Source organism: Vombatus ursinus, unplaced genomic scaffold (genome assembly GCF_900497805.2).
Source record: "Vombatus ursinus unplaced genomic scaffold, bare-nosed wombat genome assembly UNPS02014801.1, whole genome shotgun sequence".
NCBI classification, from domain to species: domain Eukaryota; kingdom Metazoa; phylum Chordata; class Mammalia; order Diprotodontia; family Vombatidae; genus Vombatus; species Vombatus ursinus.
In genome coordinates, this window is record NW_020954579.1 from 12,171,918 (window position 1) to 12,189,342 (window position 17,425).

The following is a 17,425-nucleotide window of genomic DNA, read 5'->3' on the forward strand; positions in this document are numbered from 1 at the left end:
TGTGTGTGTGTGTGTGTGTGTGTTTGTATATATTTGATTTACATATTCTTTTAAATATACATATATGTGTACACACACACAATACACAGTACTAATTATATTTGAAGAAAGAAGTGTCCAAAAATTGGTCCTGGAGTATAAAGCTGAAGCAAAGCAGGACTATTGAGTAGACAGATTCTCAGAGCTGCCGTCTCTCTGTCCATATGTCTGTTAACCTGTCTTTAGTGAAGCTTCCAAGAAAAGAAGGCTGCTTGCTCAACTTCCGTGGTACTAGCCTGAGTTGAGGGTATAATAATATTGTTCAGATCAATATACTTTAGTGTATCTGTGGTTTCAGGTACATATCCCCTCTATACCACAACTTATCCACATCTCATCCTATGGAATTCTTGTCCGTGGTCTCTCATAGATAATCCTGAGAAAATTGACTCAGCATCCTCCTAGAAGCCTTCCCTCAAGTATTTTTTTTAGATGTTGGTACCTGTGTAACACTTGGTCTGTTTGTCATCACTAGTTGTCTCTACATGTCTATTGCTAAGAAAAAAAAAATTACATGTTGAACTTAAAATTCAGCAGTGGAATTAGAAGTCTCTTCTTAACTACTCCCTTTTTGTACCAATAATATGGCAACAAGAACATTTTGACTTCTTGTTTAACTGCCATGGGGGTAGGGGGAGGACCACCATCAATAAACTCTGTCAAGTTAAATTTCTGTCCAGCTCCAGCCTTGTTGCTCCATAATTGTAAATCATAATGCCTTCCTTATCCCCATTTTTCTCTATTTCCCTTTCTGATTGTCTAGCCTCGAGTTAGGTCATTCCTTCTGCGCTGTTTTTATCTGGTCCAGATTCACAGCCTATATAATCATTATAGATTGTTAAAGATTATTTCAAGAATGTCTTATGTGGCTAAAGACTCAATCCCAAATAAATGTCCTCAACAGAGAGGAACATTTAGTAAAATTATGAATTCTGCTTCTGTTTATATTTCTGTTACCAGGGATAATTGTATTGGTAAGAGTTTCCATCTTAAATATTTCACCATTTTTTTTATAGCATAAAGAGGGACTGACGAATGATAACCCAGTTTTTATGAACAGGTGCAGTGTGCCCAACCTGATGCAACCCTCACATGGACTCTAGAGCTCATACAGGTATTCTTTGACAGTTTCCCCTGTTTACCAAGTAGTAAGAAAAGGGAACTCTCTAGTTGTCAAACTGGAGCTGAAAAAGTATACAAAAGACTTCCATGGTGGCAACTCAAGTCTTTCCTTTTTTGGCTGAGATGGAAAGAAGACATACTATAATCCTCTGGGTAGGAAGATGGATCTTGGGATTTCCCCACTTCGGTTGACATGTGGCCTATTTATATATGGCACATCTCTTCTTTGCCGCTTTTGTGTTGGTTCTTTCCTATTTTTAGGCACAGGAGTATTGGAGACAACTATGACCTTGTGAGATCTGGAAGGTTGGAGGAGCAGAAGGCCATTGATAGAAGTCCCTTCTAGAGTTTTCTACCAGTCAAGACATGTGAGGCACTAACACAGCCCCAAGGAGCAGTAGCTAGCCCAGCCAAGATGCTGCTCACCATAGACTGCAGAGAGTGATGATATTGGGGCACTAATCACTGATACTGGAGGGTATCAATGTAAGGAAGATACAAATGGTAGCTGGCAGTTGATATTGGGGAGGGGATTGAGCCATGAATATCATGTAACCAATTAATACAAATTAGCTTTTTCAAAAAGGTGTATTTACTAAGAAGACACAGCAAGAGTAGAAATATGAATATTTCCCCTCAATGCCAAAGGGCACACTTTACCCTGTGTCACTTTAGTTCCTGGGAGAGTAGGCTCAAATTAACATTTAAACATTTGCCCCACCAATTTCACTTCCCAAAGACCCAGCAGTGTGCTAGCAAATGTTTAATACTGGCTCTTTGGGGGTAAAAATGAACACAGGACACACTTTAAAGGTTAATGTGCATTATTGAAATTTTCTCTATCCGTTTCTTAAGTTGAAAACCAAAGGATTTTGTTATGAGTCTTTCTTGATTAGGCAGTCAACAGTATAATAAATGAAGCCCTGATTTGTAGCATTTGCCATTTTCTGAGGAGTAAATTCTCACATTGAAAATTGAACATTTAGCTCAAGACCTGGATCCAGCACACATCTGCAAATACCACTGGATAAGTCACTCTTTGCAGTGTGTGATAAGCAGCATCTGATGGGGCTAGCTCTTCCTCCTTGGGGCATGCTGATGCCTCACATGTCTTGGCTGGTAGTAAACTCTAGCAAAGATTCCTTCCCATCAGTGGACTCTGTTCTTGTGACCTTCAAAGCTCACAAGTTATAACTGTGTCCAATATTCCTTCCCCTGAAAATAGGAAAGAACTAACATCAGGAGGCAAAGAACTTGGTACCCATGTAGATACCGGTCACATGTCAGCTTGGATTAGAAGGCCCACTCAAAGGTTGACAGTAGGTCTTTCCTCCATCTCAACTAGGAGAGATTTGAGGTACCATCCTGGAAATCTTTCATGGGCATCTTCAGCCCCAGCTAGGCATCCAGTTGAAGAGGCCTTTTTCTTACTACTTGGTAAGCAGAGGAAACAACAACCTATGCAAGCTCCAAAGTGCGTATTTCATCAGGCCAAGCTCATTGCTCCAGTTCATAAGGTCTGGGCCTTCATCGACCAATCCCCCTTTATATTACATAGGAGCTAAGGTCAACAAACAACTTTAAACTCTAACAGCTATAATCAAGACAGATATTACCGTAATAAACAGACTGAAGAATAAAGCAATAAACAGAAATTGGTTCATGAATTTTCTAATTATTTTGTTAGTCTTTGCATTGATGTACATGTTATCTGTTCATGTTTCCCTCCACACACATTTTCCACAAATAATATTTTTTAAAAATTAAAGTCAAGAAAATAGTTTTCCTATGTAATTTCCCCAACCCACACTTTTTTTTTTCTTTGAAAGAGGGCAAGCCAGATGCTGGCAGAAGCCTATCTAAGCAGGCCCTGTTGCAGTATATTTCAGGTTAAGTGAAAGAAGTTGCTTACTGATTTTTGCTATTGGTAACAACTGAGAGAAGGAACTATTGAACAATTATTCTTCTACTCCTTTCTTGGAATGAAAATATCATGGAAGGTAAAGAGAAGAGTCATGAAAATACTGTTCAATTGAAAAATACATAAAACTGTAGAACTTTAATAAAAATGTGCTGCTGATTTTGTATGTTTGTGATGCAACTCAACAAAATCCTCTCGTTTTCAAGACCAGTGAACTATCTTTCCTAAGAATGTGACTGACTCTAGAGTTAAAAATAAGACTCTCCAGAAACTAATCTACTTGTCTTGCTTAGAAGCCTAATTATTTTAGCAATGGCAACAAAACTCATAATAAATGTATCACTAACATTAGATAACCACTTTGGGGTCCAGGTAGCTGGGCATTATACCCACACCTCTACTCTGACCCCAAGCACATGTTCCTAATTGGAATCTTGGAGGAGCACAGAAGGAATCCTGGAGGAGAATGGGAGGAAACACTCTCTTTTCTCATTCATTTTTTCCGTGGCTTGTTGAACTTCCACCCCTATATCTTGGAGCAGTTTACTTTCAGTTTAGGTTGGGTGAGGGGCTAAAGATAACTATACTCAATATAAAATACATATCAGGCATTTATTTACACTCACGAAATACTAAAAGACACAAAAGACTCACAGCATACATTGATGAAATAACTTAAAACACAACTCAGTAACAACTTCTGTTAAGATCTTTTGGAAGGCTGATAGGCAGACTTCATCTAAATATGAAACTGTGCAGGACTGCTGATTAGTCATTTTACATTTTACCTCAGCTCTAACCTATGTCCCTCAAAGTCCATATCTTCAGGCAAACCAGGACAATGACTTGGCCTCCTCCTCTTGTTGCTGGCTGACTTTTCCAGTTCAGAAGTTTCCATTGCTGCCATTTAGCTCCACTCATTGGACCTGACACCTCTAAAGTCCACAAACTTAGACATATCCAACTCAAGAATGATTTTCAATCCCCTCCTCAGGCAAAGAAAAACAGAAGAGGAGTGTTGGACGTGGTGACCAGGGATATGCAGTCAGTGTCTTTGCAGTGTGTGATAAGCAGCATCTGATGGGGCTAGCTCTTCCTCCTTGGGGCATGCTGATGCCTCACATGTCTTGGCTGGTAGTAAACTCTAGCAAAGATTCCTTCCCATCAATGGACTCTATTCTTGTGACCTTCAAAGCTCACAAGTTATAGCTGTGCCCAATATTCCTTCCCCTGAAAATAGGAAAGAACTAACATCAGGAGACCTGTGTTCAGGTCTCTGTGACCTAAGGAAGCTGAAAGGAGCGTAAGAAGAAGAGGTTTTATATGAAAGGAAGTCTGCTTAAAATAGAACAAAGTTTCTACAGTACATAAAGGAAGAGTTGGGTAGGGGCCTGGAAGGAAAAAGGCTGATGTGTATATATAAGGAAATAGCTGGGTAAGGGAGTTTTGATCTGGTTAGCCTACAGCTCAGAATCTCAAGTATTGTCCATCAGGCAGTATATTGTCCTTAATGTTTTAATTATTATTCCCTGAACAGGAGGTGATGATTGGGACCGGGGTAGGAGAATGGGAGGCAGGGAAATGGCAAGATGCTTACATTGGTAAAGTCCTAGATGGTATGAAACTCCATCAGGAACCATCTAGATAAAGAGTGTTGAAGTAACGTTTGACTTATTCATCCCGAGTTGCAGCTCTTTCTCACCTTCCTGGATCTGTTGGAAATGTGGTATATTCTTGGCTCTTTACTTTATAGGTACCATATGGATAAAAAAAAAAATGATCTTGACAGCTGTCTTGACTCCAATACATGTTTGTGACACTAGTAATAGTGGAAAAAAAAAAGTTGAAAGGAATGTAACTTGCTGCCTGGGCTCAGGTGCTAACATACTTTACACAACGAAGAAGACCTCACATTGCCACTCTCTGCTCACCAATAACCCTTCCACCAGGCCAAACACAGTGAGGTCCTTTCTCTGTCAAAATTGTTAGAGGCTGTACTGCCACTGCAGACTATGACAGCAGACAGTGCCAGTGGTTTAAAACCGTGCACAGTCAGAGCAGCTATCAATTTGTTTTTAAATTGATTGCAGTATGATAAAAATAATTGTATTCCATAACTGTTTTTAATATTCTCTTTGTTTTGCCCTCACTGTAAAAGCCTCAGTGACCACTTTGCTCAGAAACAGTCATTTGAAGCAACAAATGTTTCCATACGTAACTTTGGGCCCAAAGGAAACAAGTGCCAAAATAAAAAGGTCAGATTGTTTGGCTTATGTTATATGAAAAGAGTCCAACAAAAAAAAAATCCAAAAATAGTCCTGTTATGGACTAAAGGCATCTCCCCTTGTAGATATTATGTGACAGTTCTCATAGCAAGCAGTGTTTCCAAGATTCCCAAAGTAAATCATTCTTATTTCTTGATTATGTTTTGCTATCAGCTATAGCATTGGATGATTTCAGTCCCACCTGCCTTTAGTTCAGTGTTCTGATTTGAACAAAACAAAACAAAAAAACCTCCATCTTAAATCTTCTGGAATAGTTATAAACAAAACAAAATTATGACTGTTTCTTGAAGTATCACACATTTTATATCTCTTGCCATGTTTACCATTTACCCTAAGTCCTGTGTTCTATGATTCTTCCTTCTAGTGCGGTTTGCGCCATATAGACCTCCAGACATCTCCCTGAAGCCACTGCTCTTCGAAGTGCCCAGCATTACCACAGAGTCTGTATTTGTTGGCCGAGACTGGGTTTTCCATGAAATAGATGCTCAGCTACAGAGTGAAAATGCCAGCGTGAACCAGGGAGTAGTGATTGTTGGAAACATTGGATTTGGCAAGACTGCTATCATCTCTAGGCTGGTGGCCCTCAGTTGCCATGGTACACGAATGAGACAGATTGCCTCAGACAGTCCACATGCTTCTCCTAAACGTATGTACTTTTTGGTACAGAACTCTATGCTATGCGGCATTCTTATCATCCATATACTAGTATGTGTGTCCTTCTCATTTGATCTGTGAAATCTGACCTCTGTAAGAACACCCTTAACCCAGAATGAACAGAGAGAATTTTGTGTTCAATTTACATTTAACCTACATATCCAACAGTCCTCCATGGCCAAAATGCTCCTGCCCATGGTGATTGTGTCTTAGTCCTAGGATCACAAGCTTATGGCTAGAGAGCCAGAAGGGAAATGCTGGAGTTCAGTTTGTCCAACCCTTTCATTTTGAAGATGCAAAAACTGAGGCCTGGAGAAGTAGAGTGATATTTCCTAGGTCATACAAAGGGAAGCAGAACTGAGATATGCACCCAGGTACTCTTCCTCTGATGCCAGCCCCTTTATAGTATAAAGTAACCTCCCACATTTAGTCTAATTGCAACTTTCATGAAAACCCTGCTTATGTCCTTACCCTGCTGGTTGCATTATGAGCTTTGAATAAAGAGCATAGCAGTTGCCCACAGATCCTTTTCACACTTCTGTTTTGCTTTCTGCTCCCTTGTTGTTGAAACCTTTACTCAGTCTGAGATCTTATCTCTGCATGCAACAAAACAGTATAATCTGTTTACTGCCTTCATTTCCTGACTATTGACATGAAGTGTTGCATTGCTCAGGATCGGCCATCATCCTTGAAATTTTCTTCTGCTTCCTTTTTGAAAAATTGCTATGTTCTCTTCTGTATTCATTCTTCTCCCCCCTAGCCTGGCACAGCCAGGGTGTAAGAAAAATGGAGATAAAATGACAACCTTTAGAAACCCTGGAGGAAGGCAGAATAGCCAGTCCTCTGAGCAGGTCCAGATACTACTTCCCCCTTCCCCACCCCTTCTGTCTTACTTTGGTATCCCCCATGTTAGCAGCTCAGAAAATTAACCCAGGAAAGGTCATACTCATTTTTATATGAGTTTTACCCTTTAGAATGACTAAGGCCATGCCTACTATACATGTGTAGTTAGAGATATAAATATATCTTACTGAACTGATTGATCTTACTGATCCATTTCTGCACAACTAATTGAAACAACTGTTACATTTGACACAGTTAAGATGATTGAAAATCCCTGAGTTATCAATTTTCCATGTGCTGCTGGGTTTTAAATTTCTCTCATCAGTAAGACCTGTGGGGTGGATGAATTGGCAGAGTGTAGAATAATGGGTTCATTTGTATAGGGTTTGTCCTGTCCAAAATGATAGTGGGAACTGTTTCTGTTAAACGGGGGTCCCATGTCAGTGTTGTCTAGAGAGGTGATTTTTTTTTTTTGGTCTGGCCTAGTGTCACATATGCATCATGAATAAAGGCCAAATTTGGGCAAATGTCTTCATGGACTAATCAATACAACTGTTATTACATGTGTGATATTATGTGTGTGAGAAAGAAAGCTCAACCTGGAGTCAGAATTCTCATCATCTTAGAGTTGGTTCTCATCTTGGCTTCAACATATTGTTGTATATCAAAGGACAAGTTACTCTGGGTCTCATTTTGCTCATCTATAACATGGGAATCATTAAGCTTGCATTGTCTGTTTCACAAACTTACTATGAGAAAAGTGTGTAAACCTTAAAGCCCTGCAGAAACAGAAAGTTATTATTGTGTGAAAAAACTGAATGAGGATGTTATGGAAATGTAAAACATTTACAATTCACAAATCCTTGTGATATTCAGATATATTCTCTTTTACTTGTAGCCAGTAATGACTATAATAGAATGAGATAGTAATGATTGTCATTGACTAAAAAAATAAGGGAAACCTAGATAAACAGATTTTCTAGTAGTTGTCTGAATTTACATCTGTGATATAGATATGTGTGTATATATAATTTTCATGTATATTGAATGGATGCAAAGACATGAAAAGTAATTACATATATCCAGAATGACAGCCCTGCAACCAAATCAGAGAAACAACACAACTGCCTACTTTTTCTTTTTTTAAGTTTATTTTTTCAATTAACAAAAATTGACTTTTTCTCCCTCATCAAAAAAAAAAACTTGCAACAATATGATTAGAAAAATGCAAATTAAAGCCACTGTTACGTTCCCAATTCATCCATCAAATGGGCAAAATTGACAAAAAAAAAAAAAGAAATGAGAAATGTTAGAGAGGCTGCAAGAAAACAGACTCATTAATGTACTGTTAGTGGAGCTGTGAATTGGTCCAGTCATTTTAGAAAGCAATTTCAGAGAGCAATTTTCAGAAGTTTTTTAGAGGAGAATATTCCACAACTCTTCCTAGAAAGAGGTTATGATCTCCCAATTTGCCACTTGGAAGTTCACTTTCTATGTTGTGATTTAGAGCCTCTCAGTCATTTTCCTTGCATTTCAGTGTTTCTACAGGTATTTCTTTTCTCAGCAATTTAAAAAAAAAATAAAAATCAATTTCCTGGTTGTATATGTGCTATATATTCAAACTGCACTCTCCATCTAATTCTACAATAAGTTTCATTAGCAAAGTACAAGAAACCTAAATCCAGCACTCTTTCTGTATCTCACATGCACAATTATAGTTATAACTATTATTCTGTGTTAGTAGAATTCTGCAAAGAACCTTTAATTGATGAATTTGTTAAACAGTGCTCCCTTTTCATGAACGTTTATCCATATTTGGCCTTTAGTAATAACATATGTGCCACACTAGCCCAGACAAGCACAAGTAGAAAACCAAAACCACCTTTCTAGGCAACACTGACATGGTATCCCTGTTTAACAGTAACACCTTCCACTGCCAATTTAGGACAGGAAGGACCCAATACAAATGGACCCAGTATTCTACACTGCCAACCCATCCATCCCATAAGTTATACTGATGAAAGAAATTTAAAACCAAGTAGCACATGGAAAACTGGTAAGTCAGGGATTTTCAAAACACACACACACACACACACACACACACACACTCACCCAAATGTTTTAAGCCTTTTGGGAGAGTGTGTGCGTGTGTGTGTGTGTGTGTGTGTGTGTGTGTGTGTGTGTGTGTGTGTGATCACTTTAAAGGGTAAAACTCATAAGTGAATATGACTCATTGGAGGAACCTTTACTGGGTTAATTTCCAGGGCTAACATGGAGAATACTGAAGCAGGACACGGGAAAATTATCTTGCCTAAAAAGTTAGGTCATCAGAACTATTTTTTTGGCTTCCTCCAATGTTTCCAAAAGTTGGACCAAAGGACCATGAATCTGTTATCATAAATAGGAAGGTGATATTTAGTCTCAAAAGGAAACATAGTCAAGGTAATTGAAAGAGTACTGGACTGGAAGTCAAGACTGATTTTACACACTTATGTGTAAAATGGTTTCTCATAAGTATATTGAGGAGGTTGAGTTAGTTGTCTTCCAAGGTGCTTTTCTTTTCTCTGATTCTATGAACATGCTTCTTCTGCCAAAAGTAATTTCACATCCCTATCTGGTCATCTTACTTGCAATGTTTAAATATCCATAATACTAAATCATTTTTATCTGGGTAGTCAAAAAATGTAACATTTTGAGTGGGTTGAAAAGAAAACCAGAACACTGATAGAATATAACTTTGGATCTTGCATGACCAAGAATCAGCAAGGAGATCTGCATGAGCCTAAGGGAGAAACAGCCTACTATGCTTCGAAATCAAAAGCTCAAACAATCTAATAGAAGCTGGGCTTCTGATTAGTGAAATCCAATGAGAAGAATCTCTTGACCCTCTGCGTTCAGAATCTTTTCTCTTGTGTATTTCCCAGAACACTGCAACACTCTTTTAGATTGAATTGAGAGTCTCCTTTTTTGGGACATCACAAAAACACTTAGATTCACTCTGATTTTCTATCAGAAATCTTGAGAAAGCATCTGTGGGACAGAGTATGTGGAAAACACTAATCAGAGTAACCTGGCCACAACTGTTTCCTGCATCTTAGAGATCTTTTAGAATAATTTCTGTTCTTGTCCAAATTACAGTTTATTTTTTATTTTTTTTCGGTCACATCAGCAGTGCAATTGGACCCAAAGAGATAAGGCAGGAATGTGACCCTGAGATGATATAAAGCATCCTTTGGGTATAAGTTTTACTAAAAAAGTTAAATAGTCCCTGATATTTTACTGTCAGCAACAGTATTTTTTAATAAGAATGGTGTGCGTAAAACCAGCCAAGTATTAGCAAAATGGGACTGATGTGAGGCTCAGATTGGTTTTTGTTTGAATGATCTTCCAACTAAGTATTTTCAGAAACTCATGGGACATTCTCACCCTTGGCCATTGACAGCAGTGATACAACTGTGGTAATGAAATGAATGGAAGTTCCCAAAGTTGCCCTACTGGGAGCTCCCTGCGTAACTCTGCCTCATTTACCATTCATTTTTCTGTCTTTGCCTCCTCTACTGTCTTCAGTGCTACTGTGGAAGAGATGAATTAACTTAGGTACTGTAGCTGCTGGCTCTCTCCTTCCCCCATAGGCACATCACCTCAGCTGACACCCCCTCCCTGTCATTTCCCTGGGCCTGCAGAGCAGGCCAAAGGAGGGAGCAAGAAAGCAGAGAAGTTGCCAAGACAGGCACTGGGCTGTCATCCTGTTTCCCGCCTACACTTTTCCTTTACCTCTAGCACACTCTTCTTTGCACAAAGAATGCACACACATGGCACATTTTGTGGGAAATGATGTTATAGCTTACTCAGACATTAACATATGGCTATAATATTTACATAAGTTAAAGATGCCCAAACTATATATCTGTTCCCTACCCCCAACAAGCACACACACACACCATTAATAGCCCCATTATTTTCCTTAGCTTAACTTGACATTTATTAACAGCTGCCAGTGCCCTTTGTAGGAGAATAAAGGAGGTGGATTAGGGATGCAGCTGCTGAAGGAACAGCCCCTACTTTCTCCCACTCTCATCTCAGCAGTTTGGTATGCCATTTTCCCCCGCTTCCCACCTGCTGACTTCCTATTGCATCTTCTGTGTTCTCATTGTTCTCTTCCAGCCTAATTGGACACAAGCTCCCCAGGCAGAGGGGAAGCAGTCCTAAGATTCAAGAGCAAGGAGGGTTAAAGTACCGTAATACACACTTTTTAGGTGACTTAAAGGTAGAAAGGAGAAGATAGCGGAGTTGAAGCAGTGGCTACCAGTCCCTGAACTCACATCATTTCCACCTTCTAGAATGGCATCACAGTTTGTCATCAATAATAATAACTTACATATAGTACTATCTATATACCAATCTTATGATAGAGGTAGTGAAATTATGATTAATCCCATTTTACGGATTGGAAACCATCTCAGGTTGTGACTTGCCCAAGGTCACATCATATCTGGGCAAGTGTCAGAGTCAGAAGGCAAAAGGTCTTCTGAATCCCAAGACCTACACACTCTCCACCGTTTCAGATGGAATCCCAAAGTACTGAAGCTTTTTCCTCTCTTTCCAAAGTCTCTGAAAGTGCTCTCTAGGGGCCTTAGCCACTTACTTACCCACCTGGTAGTGGGAAGTGAAAAAAGGCTTGCTGAACTGAATTGAATCTCACGAGGAAGGGAGCAGATTAGACAAACAAGAGAAGCAGGCAGCTCCATCCTCTTGCTCTGCCTTCATTTCCATGGTGCTGACCACCAAAAGGCAGTTATGTTGGCATCCGCTTTTAAGGTGGTGTACACATTTATGTACAGTGAGGTGTGGATCAATTAGGATGAAGTAAAATGATTAAATTTATTGACTTATATAATAAAATTTTACAGCTTTTTACATCTTTAAGAATTTTTAATATATAATATGTCCTTTTTTGCTACATTCAATTGTTTTACACAATTTTGGCATTGAGTCCACAAGATTTGACATATTTTAAAATTCTGAATGAAATCGCACTTTTATTATATTGGATATTAAGTATATCTTTGAGTAACAGTCCTTTTTTTCCAAGTCTAGTCTTGGTTATAGACCTTGAATTTTCAATGTAACTTAAAGTGAGTTTTCAGAGTATTGAAGCATATTTATTTATATATCTCATGGATAAAATGCTTAACCTTTGTTGGCATGTGTGGTGTATTGCATATGACCATATTGTAGTATTCATTTTGCAGTATTGCATCTCTGTTTGGGAATTTCTATAATTCTAGTATAATTTTCTTTCTCAGTATGTCAGTATATTTGTTGAAGTTCATCATTCCCTCAATTAAGTACAAGACTTTTAGGTCTACTGAAAGTAAAACATTTTTAAAGCATTTATGAGTGATTTTTTTTTTTTTACTGTCTGATGAAGATGCCCAGATCTTCTATAATCATTTCGACTTTTGAAAATGGTTTTGGTGTTGGCATTGAATGAAAAAGTGAGTTTCATCAGTAAAAATCACATTATTCCTTCTTTAGTCATTGAGTCTTTGAATTGTCTCACCTATAACAACCATTGTTTTCTTCATAACAATGATTAGCAGGGTTTTTTTTTTACTGGTCTTCTTACTGTTCTTCCACCTTCAAGCAGACTCTGCTGCACTGTAAAAGAATCAGTGATAATCCATCTATGTGCCACTTTCCTCTGAAGAGCTCACCTTGTTTTCTGAAGATTTATTGGGCTATTTCATAACAATAGTTTTCAGTTCTTGTTGTTTTAATTTTCAAACGCTCTTTCCTTTGTGCTTTGGTACAATTGTTTCTGTTCTATTTTGGCCTCGAATGATTCTTGAAAGACCTGACTTCCTTATACTAACAGAGACTTTAATATCTCTAATAGTAATTGAAGTGTACTCTTTAATAGCTTCAACTTTTCCACATATTTTCTTGGAGTAATATGCATTCTTTAAAGCCACAGAATTAAAAACTCAACAAAAGAGAACAGTGAAACAGATATGTACAGTATGAAATCCAGCCCTCAGCTGACAAAGAGCCAGCAAAAGGTGAGAAAACCAACTGTCTGGCTTCACCTGATCAAGGTCAGATATTCTCAATGTCAGCCATTCTGTTGTCAGTACAGTCACATTCCTTGCAGATAATATACTCAACATTTACTAAGGGGCACAGAACCTAAATTCAGATCCCACTTTGCCTCTTACAGCTTGTGTGACCTTGGTCAAGTTATTTCATTATCTCTGGTCCATAGCTTCCTCATCTGTAACCTATAGTCCTCAAGTGAAGACCATAGGTGAGCCCCAAGGTCCCCTCAAGCTCTCAGTCCTCAGTCCTGTGAACCACTGTAGCAGTTGTTAAGCCCATTTCAAAATCTTCAGACCTCAGTTCTTTCTCACATCAACTTCTCATTGCTTTAATCCAGATGTGGATGCCAACCGAGAGCTGCCACTTACTCAGCCACCTTCTGCCCATTCTTCTATCACCAGTGGAAGCTGCCCAGGAACTCCAGAAATGCGCAGACGACAAGAGGAAGCTATGAGGAGACTTGCCTCACAGGTATAGTAAGGTTCCACTGGCATCAGTCTTCTCGTAATATTAATAGGGGAAAATAGCTAGTCCCTTAGAAATAAGTAGGATCTTGTAGAGCTCTGCCACGATGATGAGAAAGGTTGCTCTAAAGCTCACCATCTTTGCTATTCCTAGAAAATGATTTCTAATTCTTAAAATACTCTCTGGATGTGTTTCCCTGGTGCTGAAGAAAGGGAATGACCTAGGTAATATCTTCTAGGTTTCTAAGTTTTATTTATAATAAGGGGCAGATGGAGAGAGAAGTTCAATACCAAATTCATCCTGAATCACATGGTCAGCATTATTCTAGAACATGGAGTAGTAGAGTTAGAAGGGATCTTAGTGATCATCTTATCCGTTTGGGTGAAATGACTTGTCCAAAGGTCACCCAGATAAGCAGCAACAGATCCAGAACTCGAAACCAAATTATCTCTCCCACTTCGATGTTTATTCTGCTACACTATTTTGAAGATCCCATGTCTAGCCAACACAACTCTTCTCAATGTTTAATCTGAGTCTATAAGTAATACAATGGAGGTCGAAAGTTGAACTTTGCCATGTCTTGCACGTGGTTGATTTTTCCCTTTCTTCCTTTTTGTGAAAGCACCAAACACACACTTAATATAGTCTACATGGTTATATTAAGAAGAGTAAACATTTTTACTCTAGAGTTAAGCTGAGGGCTAAAAAAAATCTTAGCATTTTAAGGGCACACAACACTTAACGTTGAAGAGCAAGGAAATATACAGGTTAATATGTGCTCAGAGTGAAGGAAGTGAGAGGAAGGAAGAAAAGAGAGAAACTCTCCAGATTACTTGTCCTTCCCAAAGAAGCACTTATATTTATATTTTGTCTTCTCAGAAAAGTACCAAAAATTGTCGGTAATTGTTATTCCCTTATTATGATTGTGCATTAAGCTCAGCAAAGCAACATAGACGTTCTGAATAAACTAAATTATTAACCACTTCAAAAACCAAATTCAGTCACTTGGCAAAATCACTTAGACTCTCTGTCTAGCAATAATAATGTAACAGGGGACTAGGCTCTCTCTGTAATAACCTTCACAGATAACCTCAAATTGAATAAACTGGAATTTCTAACAGCCACGTAATCTTGGATCTTTCTATGGGTAGGTGGTCTCAGATTCCAGTTCTTTTATGTAAAAAGATGACTGATACCTGTACTCCCCAGCCTTGTCACATTAAAAAGCAGCTCATAACATTATAAACCTCCCATCCCCACTGTGACCAAATCATTCATAAATAGGATTTTGGAAACAGTTATTTCTGAAATTTCCCAAACGCTACTATAATAGAATCCTGTTTATCTAGCCTCTTCCTGTAAGAATCTTTGGTTCATCTAGGTGTTGAGCTGTGTGAACTGACATGTGAAAAGTAGTTCATAGAACCCAAGAGAACAAAACGATTCACCTTGGATTCCATGCCTGGTGGAGAGTCTAAGTGTCACAAATTGTACAGTGTGGTATCTTTCCACTACTATATGTCACATCTGTCCAGTTCTTTACCTGGGTAGAAGGGCCCCAGATGCCTCTCAGAATCGTCTGAAGCTTCATGTGCCATTCTATGTTCAATTAATTTTTTTTTAAATAGGCCAGTGCTCAATATCAGTTAGTGAGTTGCACATTAGTGAGTATCAATATCCATTTAAAGAATAATGACTTTTCAGTTGAGTGTTAGCATCTTTCCTAATGACCAAATAAATTAAACTGTGTGGTGAATTTAAAAAAAACAATGTCCCAGAAAAATGAAAACAAAACAAACCTTCCTCTTTTCAGTAAAGAGATGGGGTGCTACCCTTTGCATAGTAAAGAGGCAGGAGGTAGAATGTGCTATATGCTCTCAGGCACAATGCTATATTGGTTGGTTTTGCATAAATATTTTTCCTTATTAAAAGGAAATGACTATGATGGAAAAACCAAATGCAACAAAGCATCTTTTAAAAATAATTTCAACTAAACCGTCTACCTTCGAAGGTAGGGGATAGCCACATATCTGTATGTGTATAGACACAGATACACATAGTATACATGTACATATGTGTATATGTATGTGTATATATCCATACTTAGATTAAATATCATATAATAAAAGTCTTTCCTAGAGCTGTCAGTCTGGATATATGAGACTATATACTATAAATGTTTCAGAGCAGCAGCCAGATATCTAGTATCAAGTCAACAGCAAAACGTTAAAAATACATTCTTTAAACATAACACTTTTCAAGGACAGTTAGGTGGTGCAGTAGATAGAGCTTTGGCCTTGGAGTCAGGAGGACCTGAGTTCAAATCCGGCCTCAGACACTTGACATTTACTAACTGTGTGACCCTGGCCAAGTCACTTAACCCGGATCGCCTCACCACAAAAAAAAAAAAAAAAGCCCCACTTTTCAGCTTAGTTAGAGTTTGGATGAGATAAGTATTAAAAGCATACTTTAAAAGCTGTCTTATTAATATATTGCATAAACTTCTTAGAAATAGACCGACTTATTGTACTGCTTGGTTTTTATCAAAACCTCAGAATTATTTCATGTATCAAAAATGTTTTGCTGATTCTTAGGGAGTCAAATTAGATGTGCTTCATGGAAACATGGTTGAAGTTAAAATTATTTCTTTTTCTTTATTAATATATAACTATTAAAGTAGTAGAACAACTTAGCAGCCTTTCCTAGACTGGTGGATTGAAGTATTAAAAGCAAAAGTCTCTGTTGGTTTTTAATGCATTTGTAGCCAAATGGTCTCATATGCAAAACTGCCACCAGGAAAGGAAAAATTTCTAAGAATGTCTGCATGGTTGCCTGAGGTGAAGCTTTTTTGTTAGCTTTGGGAATTTAACATGTAAACTCTTCCCATTTGAAAGATTGTTATGCTGGAAATCAAAACCTAATTCAGTGTTGCTCCTTAGCTTGGTGACTAACCAGTTAAAGTAGGAGTGTGCTTCTTATGGAAATTAATGTGATAAATGAGGCTTCAAATCAATTAAGCTTTAGATACTTGCCAGTCCAGTCTTCAGGTCAGTTTTCTAATCAGGAAAGCTCTTAGCATATTTTTAAAAGAGTAATCAGTTGCTGCTACAATAGTCCCAAAGAGTTGTCCCAGCCTCAGTTCTTAGATTGGAAAACTAATCCATCAAAAATAAGCTGATTAGAGAAATAAGCTAATTTGAAGAAATACCATTAAAACAAGAAAAGCAAGCCCTTTTTCCAGGGAATATTATGTAAGTACAAGAGTGAATGTCATCATTCTCAGGGAGTCAGTTCTTCCCCACCTCAGTATCGTGGTTTCCAAATTTGTCACTGCTACTAAGAGACCTGTCATCCAAAGAATTAGGTTGCAGTCATTCTGAGTGTCGCGTCTGCATTGAGAATTGGGCAATAAATTAAGCTGTCGTGCAGTGTGAAATGTGATTTGTGGTTTAGTGGCCACTGTTGAAAATATTTGCCTTTCTAGAAAAAAATTAAGATCAGAAATAGAAAATAAGTAATGGATGATAGATACCAGGCATGCTTCCAAAATCACATTTTCAGAATGTCCATACAAACCTCTTTCCTCCCAAAACTGCTAACCCTGAACTTTGTATAAGAAATGTAGCGTGATAGAAGTAGTATCTGGAAAGAGCCATGTTATGATCATTAGGATCATAATATCTGAGTTCAAATATTGGCTGCTCCATATGCCAGCTGTGAGATCTTGAATAAATTACTTAACTCCTTTAATTCTCATCTAAGAAAAATGAGGATAGCAATACTTGTCCCACCTCCCTGTTTCACAGGGTTTTTAAAAAGACCAAATTACATAAAATATATTTTTAAAACTCTTTAATTGTAAAATATATAGCTTGTATTTATAAGCTGTATTAACAATAATATTGATATCCTTACACAGAGAGCATTTAATGGGAGAAACAACCTAGGTTCTCTGTGTAACTATGCTATTGACTGACTATTTGACCTTGAAAAAATT

General features: G+C 38.0%; 1 protein-coding gene across 9 annotated transcripts in view; it reads left to right on the forward strand.

The window, feature by feature from the left end:
* Positions 1–17,425, forward strand: part of TANC2 (tetratricopeptide repeat, ankyrin repeat and coiled-coil containing 2) — a 519,058-nt gene that overhangs the window by 404,656 nt on the left and 96,977 nt on the right. For 8 of the 9 annotated variants that reach the window (XM_027872925.1, XM_027872927.1, XM_027872928.1 and 5 more), the window contains 2 exons: positions 5,732–6,013; positions 13,301–13,434. In XM_027872925.1, the coding sequence (XP_027728726.1) occupies positions 5,732–6,013; positions 13,301–13,434 (416 nt within the window). Of the gene's footprint in view, positions 1–1,109; positions 1,154–5,731; positions 6,014–13,300; positions 13,435–17,425 lie in introns of those variants that run through there. The other variant, XM_027872934.1, reaches the window with a different exon arrangement.